Source organism: Podarcis pityusensis (assembly GCF_964106645.2).
Source record: "Podarcis pityusensis genome assembly, chromosome: 14".
Classification (NCBI taxonomy): domain Eukaryota; kingdom Metazoa; phylum Chordata; class Lepidosauria; order Squamata; family Lacertidae; genus Podarcis; species Podarcis pityusensis.
Window position 1 is genome coordinate 40,981,773 of NC_138039.1, and position 16,254 is coordinate 40,998,026.

The 16,254-nt window shown below is 43.1% G+C and overlaps 1 protein-coding gene across 5 annotated transcripts; it reads right to left on the minus strand.

The window, feature by feature from the left end:
- Positions 1–4,103: 4,103 nt before the first annotated feature.
- CTXN2 (cortexin 2) lies at positions 4,104–10,859 on the minus strand. Of its 5 annotated transcripts, none has more exons than XM_080980613.1 (3): positions 10,559–10,859; positions 5,803–5,853; positions 4,104–4,587 (listed from the first exon to the last, which is right to left on the minus strand). In XM_080980613.1, exon 3 carries the CDS (start codon positions 4,537–4,539, stop codon positions 4,294–4,296), a length of 246 nt encoding a protein of 81 aa, XP_080836739.1. In that variant the 5' UTR covers positions 4,540–4,587; positions 5,803–5,853; positions 10,559–10,859; the 3' UTR covers positions 4,104–4,293. The 5 variants fall into 5 exon arrangements, with proteins under 5 accessions (XP_080836739.1, XP_080836738.1, XP_080836736.1 ...); XM_080980612.1 differs by lacking the exon at positions 10,559–10,859 and adding an exon at positions 10,235–10,529; XM_080980610.1 differs by lacking the exon at positions 10,559–10,859 and adding an exon at positions 10,269–10,528.
- Between the last annotated feature and the right edge of the window lie 5,395 nt (positions 10,860–16,254).

Sequence of the window (16,254 nt, forward strand, 5' to 3'; positions counted from 1 at the left end):
ACTTAACCTGGCAATTCCATTCGTCAATCAGTGGGGCGGAAAAAGGAACAACATTAAGGATCTTGCACCTGCTTTCTTTCTTTCTTTCTTTCTTTCTTTCTTTCTTTCTTTCTTTCTTTCTTTCTACTAATACAACAAACACATGCTCCTGGGGACAGATCAAAGTAGAAAGCTTTTCCCCGCCTCTAGATTCTCTTTATGCCCAGATTTCTGTTCACGTTTCCCTTCTTGGCACTGTGCTGATGAAAAGTCCAAGGCAATATCGATCGCACAATATCTACAGACAGTGTTTTATTCAATTCCGTCTCTCAAAATGCTGAATATATCATCTCTGATTCATTCAAGTTGCATTTATTGTTGCATTGTTGGGATTTACTTTCTTAGGAGAAAATCTGGGCCGTCGTTTCTCTCTCTCTATTTGTTGCGGACAAAGATTTCGCAACATGAACAATTCATCCAAATTATGACTGAGTCGTAACCCTGGTGGGGAATGAAATAATAATTTTAAAAAGCTTACCTTTTACAAACGATATTGGAGAGGATGTTGGTATTGTCAGGGATCTGTCTGCTTAAGCTGTCTACCTTTAGGCATCTCCAAAATATCAAATGTTTATACTGTGCAAGCCCTCTCTTTAAACCAATCAGCAGTTATTTTCTTATTTTCTAATGTACCTTGCCCATGGTGTCCTTTCCCACCACAAACAATACTTAAGCGGCCGGGTTCTTTCTTCTATATAGAACACCGAGGGTACCAGCCAATCCCTGAATTTGAAACAGAAGGTGCGTGTCCAGAGGAACATTTCAGCTTTTTAAATATTAGCTAGTAATGAGCCCATTAATTCTTGGACGGAAGGAGTCAGATCTGGCACTCAGCTCTCCCTGAATGTCAGTGGACCCAGTGAAGGTGATTTAGGTACTCTTCAAGATCTTGACCTTTGCTCTCTCGAGTTCATAAACTATGTTTGCAATTGTAAATGCACTCACAGAAATATGCACAGGGCTGTTTCGGACCATATTCCCAGCCAGTCATGTGCTACTGAAATAATGACTATGTAGCAATGTTTAAAAGTAATTAAATATTCATGCCAATACGTTGGATTTTTTTTTATTTATGCCCTTGAAGCTTACGAAGGTCATTCTTTCACTTTAGGCACTGGGCGTGATTCAGCAAAAATTAGTTGTGAGTATGGCAACCTGTTTCTTGGTAAAAATGGACATTTGAAGATAACACTCACTAGATTATCCTATCTAAGAAGTTAAAAACCGTTTGAGGGTGACAGCAAAAGAACAAAACCTTACGTTATCTTTATCCTGAAGAAAACACAGGTTACTTACTATCACCACGCCATCCTTTAACATCTAAGTGCTGCCATTCATTTGATTTTGGGCGGTTATATAAGAATGCAAAATGATTCTTTTAAAGCCATCCAAGTTGGTGACCATCATCGTGGGAATGAATTCCATAGTTTATATGGTGTGTGAAGAAGTACTTTTGGGGGGGGGGTCTGCCCTGAAGCATGGAGAAAAGGCTCAGTCAGTCACGCACCCCCACCCCCACTTTGGATGGGATACAGTGGATATAAATACAGAGGATACTCAGAGTAGATCTATTGAAATCAAGGCTTCTTAGTTGTGTTCATTAATTTATATGGGTCTACTACTCCAAGTAAGACTTAATTGAATACCACCCATGGAATCTAGAAATGTGTGGAAGATAGCTATCCTGATTAAAGTGGAATGAGGAGGAAAATAGGCAGAAAGCATCCATGTAGAAGTACCTGACAAAGGATCAAATCACTGATGGGGCACCTGTGACCTTCCAGATTTTAATGGACTACAACTCCCATCATACTTCGCTGAATTCCATTCAGCGCCTGCTGAAGACATTCTCACTCAGATAAGGCTACCCAGATCTTTATAAAGTTTGTAGGAGTTTTGATTTGTTTTATTCTATTTTATTGTGATAATTTTATTGTTTTATCGTTTTTTCATAAACCACTTTGAGCCCCCCCCCCAATCATGTGGTATATAAATTTCATGAAATATAAACAAACAAATAAAATCCCTGACCATTGGTCATGCTTGATGGGACTGGTGGGAGTTGGGAGTCCAACAACTCCCGAAGAACCACAGTTGCAACAAATGTTAGGTGGCCCTTTGGCCTGATACAACAAGATAGTTCTTGTGTGCTTGAACTGTTGGTTCTTTTAGTTTCTGCATTTGATAGCTCACTATAGGTTTACAAGCTTTAGCACAACAAAAGTGGGAGAAAAACAAACCAACTGGGGAAAAATTGTGGTATGAAGAGTTGTCGACTCAGGAAGTTATGGGGCATGCACTAATTGGAAACGAAGCAGTGTGTCCACCCCAAAATGAAACCGGCCAAGCTGGCTGGCTGCTTAAATGAGTGAGGGGCGGATCCAAGGGAAGCCCACTCCCAGCTTCATTGGCTCCGCCCCCTGCACAGCCCAAGCTGTAGCCTGTATCCCCATTTTCCAAAGCAGGGTCCAGCCAGGTTGAATTCTCCCATCGGGGCCCCAGTGAAGCCTCCTCCATCCCGCAGTGTCGCCACACACGAAAGGGTGAGCGGGCTTTCAGGCACAAACAGTATTCAAAATGGGATTCCATATAACTGCCCTGATACCATTGTGAGAACAAATGATCGTGAATGTACAATAAAAAAGGAAGAGACTCTGAATTTCTTGTATTCACTGGAATACTTCCAAAAAATATTGTCAGTCTGGAGGCAAACTGACTCTCTTAAATGTCACACTGTGTCTCATGAAGGTCTCCAGAAGGAATGTTCCCTAGTCCTGCTAGATCATTCTCACACGCTGCACTGTTACCTCCCTGCAGTGTTCCATTGTATTCCTATTTCCTGCAGCAATTGAACCCGCTCCTCTCTTTGGACTTTGGCTTTCACGTTCCCAGCTTTCCCTTTAAGATCCAGCGCAGCCTGAGTGGCATTTTCGTTTAGCCGACAGACCCCACAATTCCCTTGGTTGTCATTTGTCTAGATTATAAGGCAAATGGCACAATATGAAATTATAGAGATGAATGAATGGTCTGTCTGTGCCGATTGGCTTTATCTCAGCGGGCTCTCCGAGCACCTCTTTAACAAGAGTGACAAGGCTGAGATGAAATTTTGATTCCAGCATTTCTTAAAAATGGAATTGAACAGCTGTCAAATATTGTCACTCTCGTTCTCGCTGTATGAGCTAAGAGGTGACCTTGAGGCGCAACTAGTTACTGCCTCTTCTTTGTGTCTTCTTTGAGCTTTTTCACGTAGTCTTCATTGTGTGAGACAGTAAGCAGAAGTAAGGGCCGCTCCAAGCTAGCCCCTTCTAGGTGTTCCTAGGTCAGAAGGAGGGCTCTCAACACCTCTGGGTGCCCTGAAGGAGAGAGATAAAGATGGGGTGGGGGGTGTTGATCCTCTTCTCTCCCCAGCCCCATAAAAGCAAACTCTTAATTCGTTTCATCTCTCTCTGTGCCTGGCCTAGGAATGTCTGGTCTTCAAGGCTAAAATCAAGGCGCTATAATTTTCTGTTCAAATCTTGACCATGCTTTAAATCAGGGGTCAGCAAACTTTTTCAGCAGAGGGCCGGTCCACACTCCTTCAGATCTTGTGGGGGGCCGGACTATATTTTGGGTGGGAAAAAATAATGAACGAATTCCTATGCCCCACAAATAACCCAGAGGTGCATTTTAAATAAAAGCACACATTCTACTCATGTAAAAACACGCTGATTCCCAGACCGTCTGCGGGCCGGATTCAGAAGGCGATTGGGCCGCATCTGGCCCCCGGGCCTTAGTTTGCCTACCCATGCTTTAAATGTCCTCCTTCCTCACAACTTCTTTTTCATTTGCACAATTATTGGCACACCTTTGCACACTTCGTTCTTACCTGCACACAGTGCTTCCCCCCCTAAAAAAAATGTTTAGGGGTACTCTCATTTTTCCTACTCATATTGAAATACTGCCCCTCAATGAAGCCAAGCTTAGATTCACAAAATGTTTAGGGGTATGTGTACCCCTGCGTATCCCCCAGAAAAAATTAACTGCCTGCACAGTAGCATGCCAAAGCAGAAACTATGTGAAAATGATTATGAATCTGCAACAAAGCCTTTATTTAACAAAACAAAGCAAAAATGCCACCCCCATGTCTTCAAAACATAGGCGTCTGTTACAAATGCGTCCTTACTAAGGAATTCCAGGGCCCCTTCCCCACCCCTCCACCCCAAATGAAAAAACACACATAAGAATTAAGGCAGGGTAATTTGTTTTTGGAGTATTTCATGCAAGCGCATATTCAAACGTCCCCTTATCCAGCCCTTCCACCTCATCCTCCCACGTGGAGGATGGCATACTGCTATAAGGGTCTAATAAGATTTTGAAGCATCTGATAATCAGAAGTCCCAAAAAGACACACAGGATCCCCACGAAGGCAAAGCCGGTTTTTTGTTCCAGAGTGAGGGGAAAGGTGGACACCTCGTTGACACTCATGCTCAATGACGCGTTGTTGCAGTAGTTACTGCTCATCTCTGGGCTTCACATCCTGCTGGGCTTTCGAGATTTTCACTTCTTCGCCTGCGAACAAAAACAGGAGGCATATTTTGGTTGTAGAGATAGCATTAGGCTGCTGCCTGAATCCAAGACTGTCCCTGCAAAATTGGAGAAAGTCTGCTATAGTAGTGAGTGAGCTGCTTTAGTTTAATGGCTAAAAGTGTGATTTGGGAAGTTCCTACTTTAAGTATAACACCAGCCGTAAGCAAGCTGTAAGGGACACGGGTGGCACTGTGGTCTAAACCACTGAGCCTCTTGGGAACGTCAATCAGAAGGTTGGCGGTTTGAATCCCCGCAACAGGGTGAGCGCCTGTTGCTCTGTCCCGGCTCCTGCCAACCTAGCGGTTTGAAAGCACACCAGTGCAAGTAGATAAATAGGTACCGTTGTGGCGGGAAGGTAAACGGCATCTCTATGCGCTCTGGTTTCTGTCACAGTGTTCTGTTGCACCAGAAGCAGTCTAGTCATGCTGGCCACATGACCCGGAAAGCTGTCTGTGGACAAATGCCAGCTCCTTCAGCCTGAAAGCAAGATGAGCACCGCAACCCCATAGTTGCCTTTGACTGGACTTAACCGTCCAAAGGTCCTTTACCTTTTTTATTTTTACTATCCCAGTATCCCACTATCCTTATACAAGGTCAGACATTTTGTTCATCTAACCCAATACTGTTTGCTCTGACTGGCAGCTGTTCTCTAGGGGCTCCAACAGGGTCTCAATTATTTGCCATCTGATCCTTTTAACTGAGGCGTAAAGGATTGCTGTGACAACTTTCTGCATCTACTGTGTCACTGGGCTAAGGTCCTTGCCTCTTATCCTTAGCCTGCTTACGGTCCCAAATATCTCCAATGCAAGAATGATGACAATGGCCTGTCTTGCACGGAAATTGTCTCAACAACTTCTATTGGGCTATTGGGTTGTTGTTTTTATTTTTATTTGGTATTTTGTGGTTTTATATCTTGATTTTATTCTGTGAACCGCCCTGAGACCCCTGGGTATAGGACGGTATATAAATTCAGCAAACCAACCAACTAAACAACAACAACGTATGCCTTGTACTTTGAACACTCAATACTGCTATATAGAAGTTAAAACATTATTATTATTACCATGTTTGCCAGTGTGCAGGTCATAAAACAATTTCTTCATTTAGATTTTTTTTTTTTAAAGTGAAAGAACTAGTTACATAGTGAAATCACCAAAGCAAGTTAAAAGTTTATGTATTGTAACTGATAAATGGTACCTGACGCATTCATATAAGGCACACTTCCAGGCTTTCCTGAAGTTTGAACAGCTGTAGAGACATCAAAAAAAGGTTAAATCATTGAGCTGTTTTAGTTGTGGTACAAACAGGCAAGTGCTGAACTGAATTCAGGTCTCTTTCAGAAGGAATGAGGTAGCTACTAGCTGGCATGTTTTCTCCATCAGAACAAGAACACACAACAATACTGTAGCAAACAGAAAAGTGGAGATTTGAAAATGCAGTTTTATGTCTGAATGTTTTATTTGACTTTTTTGGGCCCACCTAAAGTACGTGTGTGTATGTGTGTGTGTGTTGTGGATTGTATCCAGTGTCACTTAATGTTATACCTGTTCTGCTGGCAAAATGTTTGGACCAGCAGAATGTGGCTGCACAAGAAATTGCACAAGCACGTTGCTGGTAACTTCATTTGCAATATACTTTAGATTGTACAATCTGCTGTGAAATGAGTTTCTGCTAGTGCAATTCTTTCGTTGGATTCCTCTGTTGTGCAAATTGAAAACTCACCTGTCTGCTAGAGCAATACAGATTTGCATGCAAAGCGGATGTTCTGTCACTGAACCACAGTTTACAAACCACCTTGGTTGTCTCTTAGTGCAGACCCAGGTCATCAAATTTGAGTTGATGCTATAGTTGCCAGCCACCACAAACCACCATTGTCAGGGTTGGCAGCAACACCAGCAGCAATGTTAATATTTTATTCTCCCGCTAATTATGCTGCTTCAAATGTGCATTTTGTATTTGACTTCCTTTGGTAACGTTTTGTTTTGAAATCTTCAAGATAGTATTTTAGTTTCCTGTTAATTATGCTGCTTTGAATGTATACTTGACTTTCTTCGGTAATGTTTTATTCTGGATTGTTTTATTTGATGCTTTATTGTAGTATGCAAAGTGCTTTGAGAAATTTTTCAACAACATATAAAGCGGTATAGAAATGAAATTAACAACAACTACAACAACAGCGCTTCCAACTTAACCTGGGGCTTAGCTACATTAGTAAAAAACAACAACACATGTTTTGAATGTGTTATAAACAAGCAACACCAGATGGCGCTGTAGAGCAAAAAACTTTTCTATGCGATTTTACATAGTGTTTTTTCCCCTTTTCTTTTGTTATAACAATTTAATTTCTGACTTATATATAGCATCCGTCTATCCCTCCCACTATGTGTAGATCTACCTTTGGGTAGTCATTGGATAGCCAATGAAGTTTAAAGTTGGGAGATTTGGAACAGGCTAAATAAAGGACTTTGTGCAGTAGATAGCTAAACTATGGAACTCCCTTCTATGGGAGGCACTGATTGCCACCAATTTGGATGGCTTTAAAAGAGGATTAGGAAAAATTCCAGGAGGAGTAGGTTATCAATGGCTACTAACCCTGATGACTGTATTCTACCTCCACTGTTGGAAGCAGTATGCTTCTGAATACCACTTGCTGGAACCTGCAAATCCTGCTACAGGCATCTGGTTGCCCACTGTGAGAACAGGATCCTGCACTGACTTGATCCAGCAGGACTCTTCCTATGTGTTGCCATGCACAGGCTTGTCAATATATTGCTCTACACATATAGTGAGCAGGTTAACACAGGAGAAAATAAGGTTTTAAAAGCAACAGCTGAAGAAACCAATCCTTGAAAGACTTTCCCAGATCTCTTCGAGAAAGGAGATGAAAAAGGGATGGGAATATTTCATCGGAGCTATAATCATACTTCATCATCTACTTTAGTTTCAAAGACTGGATTGGAAATGAGAATTCGTGACTGTGAAGGTCAAAAGCAGCCACTGTACTCCTTGTTCCGGTTCATTGCTATCTGATAGCCTGATTTATTTTTATTTTTATTTAAAGGATCGCTTTATGGACCTTTCTAGAGAATAAAAATGGAAATGCAGACCTCCCTCCTTGGCTGGGCCAGTGCAATGGTAAACGGCATGAACGGAGAAATCCCTAGCTGGAAATCACAGGCTGAAATCCTAACCCCACTTACCTGGGAGTAAGTCCAATTGGATTCAGTGGGACTTCTGAGTAGGAATGGTCAGGATGACTGAATAGGCAAACAACTATTTCTCACCCCCAGAATCAGCACACTGCTCTACAATCTGTAAATATAGGCCTGCTATATTGTATATATAGTATATATATATTGTATATATTGTGTGTGTGTATATGTGTATATATATATATATATATATATATGTATATATTGTATATATTATATGTATTATTGTATATATTGTATATATATATATATATTGTATGTATGTGTGTGTGTGTGTGTATGTATATATATATATATATATATATATATATATATATATAATCTGTAAATATAGGCGTGCTAGGGATGCCGTAAGGATTTCTATGGTAATGGGTACAAAGTGCTTTGAATTAAACGCTTACAGGAAAATGTCATGTGGATCATTATCATTGTTATAAATAGCAATGCCCCCATCCCAACATCATTAGTGCTACAGGCTTTTCTCACATAACCAAACAGGGTGGGGTTGCCCTGTCTCAATGTGGTGTGTTCCAGTGCTGAAGCCAAGGAGTGCACAACTTCGCACAAGTCTGCAATCTTATGGACCCTTTCCCGTGAGAAAGCCCTATTGAACACAGTGAGGCTTACTTCTGAGTAAAGATGCACAGCAGTGCACTGCAAAGTTGTTATGGCATGGCCACACCTAATGACACTCACACAGCTTTGTTTGTTTCTTATGCCAATCATCAATTGCAGGCAATACCCTCACTGGGGGGAAAAGGTGTGTTTTCCCATTGACAGTTGTGGCTTGAGCAGTATTGAGGTAATGCAATACCTTTGCAACCCAAATACTACTTGAAGGAAAGATGCCTAGATCTCCAGCAGCAAATAAGTGGCAACTGTGCATTTATTGCAATTGCACATATTTTGGAATGGCTCTAAGATGACACATATCTTCTATGTAGAATAGTTAAGATCCAACATCAATAGGGTGATAGAATGTGGGTGTTGCCACTGCGCTGTTTGGGGTGTGGACTGGGGATGGAAAAAAATCTGTCAATTCTGGTTCTCCCAGTTTCTAATTTTTCCATACATAAATTCATTTCTCCAGATTTGTGCAGCAAACTGTGATTTCTTTTTAAATCCTCACAAAAATTTATCAGCATTTTGGTGCAAATTTCTCCGAATATGCACATTTTTGTACACAGTTTTGACTAACACACACAATTTTTGCAAGCATTTTTCCTAATAGAATGCATTTTTGTATGTCATTTTTACCAACATATTATTCCTTATGCACATTTCCCCTACAATATGCAATTTTTTAATAATGAAAAGCCTGGTTGGTTGGAAAACCGCACTGCAAAATTTGGATATGTGGAAACTTCAAAGGATGGTGGTGTTTCAGTTCTCATCTTGTTTCGGAAAGTAGAAATTTGATAGATTCCCTTTTAAATGTGAACAGAATCAAATTCCCCCCTCATCCCTTGTGTGGACAGCCATCTTGCAGATTTGGCCTTTATGGTATTCCTGTAAGGTATTGCCTGGCTTTTGCAAAAAAATTTCTTTGCCACTTTGGAGCAACAGCAGGTTGCCTCTGAGCCAACAAACACGAACAACCGAAATCTTACCTTGCAGAGAAGGCAACACTTTCCTTTTGGAATGCATAATACAGAACACTAATGAACTATATTTCCTTGATGAGAGATCTCGTCTAGTACGTTCACCAACCGCTAGCTATGCCCTAATAATACTTGCCTTTTGTGGGCAGCGGAAGGAGATTGTGTGTCGCTGGGGAACTTGCTAGCGTCAGTGTGGCTAGACTGGCTTGTTAACATGCTAGTACAGTATGCATATATATACTGAACAGGTTAACGCAGCAGCATGTACATTTTTAAAAACAAGCCAGTCCTCGGTTGCATCTGAAGCCTCGTGGGATATGACTCCCTCTCTCTCCGGTTGCAAAGGGAATCCCACTGCCACCAGCACCAGGACTTCTTGTCGAGTAAATATGTTAGGGACCTGGGCTGCTCAACACCCACTAAAAATCCTTCAGCATCCAGCAGGCTTTCCTATCCCCTCTGCAAATAGCATCCTTGATTTAGGTGCTCTATGCTCTATGCACAAAAGCAAAATGAGATCTCCGGCAATCCCCCTCCCACCTTCGGCTGCTAGACATTACCTGGTCATAACAAGAGACAGATAGCAAGCAGAGGCAGCAACAACCGAGTCTTGGGCGTCGTTGCCAATCGACACTGCCCAGCTAACCAAGGTCAATGCCATCCTGTTGCATTAAGTCCAGTTGGAGAGCCGTGGCAGATGGATGCCTCACCCATCCTCGTTTCCTCGCCCGAGCTAGATGTCAAAGCAACACACAGCCTTCCCCCCTCCGTCGCCACCCACCGACCCACCCACCCCGCACAAAACAGCCCACTCACCCCCGTCCGAGTCAGACATCCTGAGAGTACAAACCCTTTTCCTCCTTATCCTGTGTCCCCATGCTAACGACCTGCCGAAGTTTCAAGGTCTCAGAAAGAGGATCAGGTCCCCAACTGTCAGGGAGCCCTGCGAGGATTTCTGGGGCTCCCGCCCAACGTGAGCATCGCCAGGGCGCAGGCTACATCTAACCACATTAGCATCCGAGAATCTGGACTCGGCTATGGGCGTTCCTTCAGCCGGGTTAGATGCCTCTGGGTGGGGTGGGGTAGGGTCCTTTCCCGAGCACATACACACACACGCACGCACGCACCGATGGCAAGTACCTGGGGATGCTCAAGAGGTTTTAATTTGATGGTGAGGGGCGTGGGGTGGAGTGGAAATGTGAGGGGAGGTGGTGGGCAATATGAAAGCTGGATTACCATGCAGCCAAGGCTCCCCCTCTCTTCCCCACCATCCAGATTGATCTGAAGTTCCTGCAAAACACTACGTGCGAGGCATTAGCAAATCTGCTATGCTCTCCCAGCTGCTCCTGCTGCTGCAGCGACGGCAGACTGGGTCCTATTTGCTTGCAATCCTCCTTGCAAAGCTTGTTGTTCGGAAATGTGCATCCCTGGGGAAGCGGTTTCTCGGCAGCTTCTAGGCACCTGGGGAGAAAACCAGGCGGCGATAGGGGTTGTTATTTATGGGCAGGGAGAAAAAGCCGTCCAGCGGGGGGAGGGGAGGGAGGTGCGTGGGAGTTCCCCACTTTCCATGCTGGCTGCCAAGTCAACAAATATTGGGGCGGGGGTTTGAAATGGACAAGGCGCAAAGTTGGAGGATGCCGATCTCTCGCTCCTCTCCCAAGGGTGTGTTTTTTCTCCCCTCAATCAAATGCAAATTATTTAACTTTTTGTTTTATTTTAAGCAAGCTTCAGTAGCTTCCCGGGGGTCGATTTGAGTGTGTTGGGCAAGAACTGAGTTGAATGCACAGACAGACAGACAGCTCGATCGATCAAGCAAGCACGCAAGCAATGGCTCGCCGATCTACTGTGGTGGGATGGGTAGGTGGGATTGGATTTATTTATTTTTTACTTCGCATTTCGCCTGGGTTGCTCCGTTGTGGGGAACAGCCATGTTGTACGGAATCCGGCGTGTGCCAAATGTTTCCCGTTGTACGAAAGGGGTGATGGATTGGCGTGTGAAGCTCCTCCCCCTTCCCCGGTGATTTCGAATCTATTGTAAATGCAAGCTACAAAAGTCAGATAAGAGGCTGTTTTCCCTATTAACTTCAGTGGGAAGCGGATTTTCCCTTTTGGCGCCTCCCTTGCTGAAAAAAGGAATCCTTCCAGGAATTTATGAGAACCAGGAGGTTGTTTCCAGATTCTGTCCTGAAACTTACATGCAGCTGGCAACAAAATGAGAGAATCATTCACTTGAATAGTTAAAAACAACACCAGCACCCAAATATTTGATTTGATTTTACCTTATGGGGCACATCCTTATTTGCAGCTAAGCAAGGAGCAAGGGAAACACTCCACAAAGTTGATTTATATATTAACATGAATAAACACCAGGCACAATTTTAAACGATAATTTAATCTCCACAGTATCCTCGTAGCTCAACCACCCATTGGGGAAACATTTGCTGGAATTGTGTGGCATTGCTAATGTGCCGGATGAAATTACAGACCCATCCGTCATATTTATCTGCTATTAATTCTGCATCAAGTCATTTGCTATGGCTGCTAAGAATTGGTTGAGAAAACACAGACCTCCAGGTCTTGTGGGAATTCCAGATAACAGCTTATACCAATCTTATATCCATGATTATGAGAACCAAGAAGAGTTTCAGAATAAGAATTTGATTTCAACACAAAGTTTTACTTGTGTGTGTATAGTAAGGGAGAAAATTGCTGACTTTATGTTTTGCTAAATTTTAGGTTAACTTGTTTTCAGTTTTAGGGATTTTCAGTGAATATTTTATATTGTTTTATGGAAACCACATGGAGCTTTTTGATGAATAAACGGTATATTGTTGTTTAGTCATTTAGTCGTGTCCGACTCTTTGTGACCCCATGGACCAGAGCACGCCAGGCACTTCTGTCTTCCACTGCCTCCCACAGTTTGGTCAAACTCATGCTGGTAGCTTCGAGAACACTGTCCAACCATCTAATCCTCTGTTGTCCCCTTCTCCTTGTGCCCTCAATCTTTCCCAACATCAGGGTCTTTTTCAGGGAGTCTTCTCTTCTTATGAGGTGGCCAAAGTATTGGAGCCTCAGCTTCAGGATCTGTCCTTCCAGTGAGCACTCAGGGCTGATTTCCTTAAGAATGGAGAGGTTTGATCTTCTTGCAGTCCATGGGACTCTCAAGAGTCTCCTCCAGCACCATAATTCAAAGCATCAATTCTTCGGTGAGCAATCTTCTTTATGGTCCAGCTCTTACTTCCATACATAATTGGTTTATAAATTTTGTTAATAAATGAGAGAATGAATGAGGAGGAAGAGGTTCCTAGGGGTTTGTTCCACTATGGAAAGGGTCGCCAACCTTTTTGAACTAGTGGGCACATTCCAGAAGTTGAGAGTGTGTTGGATGTGCCAACCACAAAATGGCATAGCTTAACACAAAATGGCTGTGATAGGGAGTGTGGTATAACACAAAATTAAAGAGACAATCACCCCTGACAACCTTACGCTTACCATGGGAAGTCAGCTAGATCCTGCTGGTCCTGCTTCTGTGCATTTCACACACTGATGCTGTTGGTGTGTAATAACGGGGAGCATTCCTAGGTTGTTGGCATCCATCCATCTCGGGAGACAATGGAAGTATGTGCCTTCAGGGATAAAGTCAAATCACTGGAGAGTTATGGCGCTTGTGGTACCTATTTATCTACTTGCACTGGTGTGTTTTCGAACTGCTACGTTGGCAGGAGCTGGGACAGAGCAATAGGAACTCACCCCGTTGTGCAGATTCAAACCACCAACCTTCTGATCAGCAAGCCCAAGAGACTCAGTGGTTTAGACCACAGTGCCACCAATGGAGCCGTAGGGCTGGGGCGTGGGCGGGATATGGCCAGAGATGGGCTTGATTCCTAATTACTTCATAGAATTTATTAATTAAAACTTTTTGCCCTATTTTTCACCTTGTCCTGTCTTAGCGGCTTACAGAATAAAAACATACAATGTGCAAAATGTAAAACACAAATGAAACACCAGAGATTAAAACATCAGAACAGCATTTGTGGTGCTTTAAATGTCTTTGCGATGGAACCATGTAACTAATAAGATTTCACTACATGACACTATCACAGAAACAGAATGTGATCAAGAGTCTTTACCCTCACTCTGTACAGGTGGACATTTTGCTCCTGGAGTCCTAGTTTGTGCTTGCACACACACAAAAATGAAAGGAACGTTTTTCACAGCTTGCAAAACCTTTTGCAAATAGTGTTTCCATTTCATTTGCATTCATCTTATAACCAACCTTTTCTGTGTTGGCATAAGCACCACTTTATTTGTGAGCAGCAAATAACTTCTCTGCTTGACAAATATTCACCAAGATTCAGCAAAATGCTATGCAGTGGGAGCAGCGTTGAGTAGTGTGACGTCCTAGTGTGCTTCAGCATGCCACCCCAGTCTTGGTGCGGTGCAAGATTCCAGGCACTCACCCAGGGTGTTTCCTTTGGAATGAGGCACAGCAGAGACTGTGGTGTCTTTATGATATATGGTTTATTTACACATATATAACCTGGGCCTACGATGGAGGGATTCACAGCATTAACATCCCAAAAGGGTATTGTTTCATAGCCGCAGCCTTGGATCCAAACAGAAAACAAAATATGTCTCTCCCTCTGCCTTTCCAGCCCGCAGTGGCATAGCATGGGGGGCAGGGGGGCCGTGGCGCAAAATTCCAAAAAGGCACAACCAGGTGCCCCCACACAGGTGCCAGCTTCTGCAGGGATCCTGCAGTGGCCTCACCCCACCCAATAGCTGTGCCAACTTTCATCATGCCTCTTGCTTGTCTGGATGGAGAGGGGTGTGCGATGGTGTGTAGAAACTAGCCTACTACCTGAAGATAAAATTTTGTTTCATTCATCTGACCCCTTTTGCTTCTGGCACTTGGAAGGTTGCCCTCAGGCTGAAAAAGAACCTTCAACCCCGTTTTAGGTTAATATGCAAGCTGGAACTTTGCTGTCCTCCTGGAACTTTGCCAACATAGCCCCCCCCAGAGTCTTGCACACTAGCTTGGTCAAGTACAGAATGGAAGATGGTAGGATCCCCAAGGATGTGCTCTATAGGGAGCTGGCTTCAGGCACTAGGCCTGTAAGCAGACCAATTGTGTGTTACAAAGATGTCTGCAAATGTGGCATGACAACATCAACCCTACCATGTGGGAATCCTTTGTTATGGTCCACCACCTTTGCTGTTTTATGAGTTGAGGTTGTCTCAGTATTTACCTGCAACCCTGTCTGTTTGAGACATATGGATAGCTCAGTTGGTTAGAGCATGGTGTTATTGCCAAGGTTGCAGGTTTGATCCCCGTATGGGACTGCTGCATATTTCTGCATCACTTCCAACTCTAGAATTCTATTATTAATGTCCAAAAAGGAAAAAAAGAAGAAACATAGAATGAGGAAACTGTGGGTCCCAGGAGCAGATAAGTAAAATATATCCAAGGTGGGATATTTAGGTCCTGATAAGTACAGTGGTGCCTCGCAAGACGAAATTAATCCGTTCCGCGAGTCTCTTCGTCTTGCGGTTTTTTCGTCTTGCGAAGCACGGCTATTAGCGGCTATTAGCGGCTATTAACGGCTTAGCAGCTATTAACGGCTTAGCGGCTTTAAGAAAAAGGAAACAAACTCGCAAGACATTTCGTCTTGCGAAGCAAGCCCATAGGGAAATTCGTCTTGCGGAACGACTCAAAAAACGCAAAACCCTTTCGTCTAGCGAGCTTTTCATCTTGCGAGGCATTCGTCTTGCGGGGCACCACTGTAAGGGAGCGTGCAGGTGAGATGGGTTCTGGGAGAAGAAAGTGGTTTGGATCCAAAAAAAGGAGGAAAATGAAGATAAAGGGTTTAATTCAGCCATGAAAATCAGTGGGTAATTTTGTGTCTGTTGCCCTCTCCTACCCTGTTGCATTGTTGTGATAGCAAAATCATGTATACGCCCCTGAGATCTTTGGAGGGAGGGCAGAATAAAAATGAGTTATATATAATATAAATAAAAAGAGCAACACCCATGCCAAACTGTATTATGTATGCAGCTATTATTATTATTAAAAATATTTATTATTGTTTTTATTATTACTGCATGCCCTTCACTCCAACGCCCCAGGGCAGGTTACAACAATTTAAACGCAATGCGAAATACGGTTTTAAACAGCAGAAAACCACAAAAATTAGAGAAGCCTTGAAAGTACACATCTCAGGCGTCAAAATCCAGGGCGAATAGGTTTTCTTTTGCTGTATTTACAAAAAGTTTCACCGTTTACAGAGTTCGGGCTTCTTCACCACTGTTCATGATATTATGACTTCGTTTTGTTAATTCAGTTAACGAAAGGAGCCGTTGCTTTCGCCAGTCCTTCCCACCCCCAGTGCTTTTTTCTGGGGTGGGGACGCATACCCCTAAACATTTTGTGAATAATAATAATAATAATAATAATAATAAATTATTTATACCCCGCCCTTCCCAGTCAAGACCGGGCTCAGGGCGGCTAACAACCAATAATAAAAACAAGTTGATTAAAATACAATTTAAAAGATTAAGATACAACATTAAAACATTAGGATGCAGCCTCATATAAGTTTGGCCTCATTGAGGGGAAGTATTTCAATATGAGTAGGAAAAGGTTTTTTTAAAGAAAAAACCTGCCCACCCCACCTCCAAATATCGTGGTTTAGCCGGAAAAAAAAAATGTAAGCATGCAGGCCGCCGGCAAAAGGCCTAGGCCGCCGCCGCTGTCGCTATGGCAACCGGGAAGTTGCCGGTCGGCAGGCAGAAAGGCACCGCCGCGATCTCGGAGTTCTCGCGAGAGCCTGGGGGAA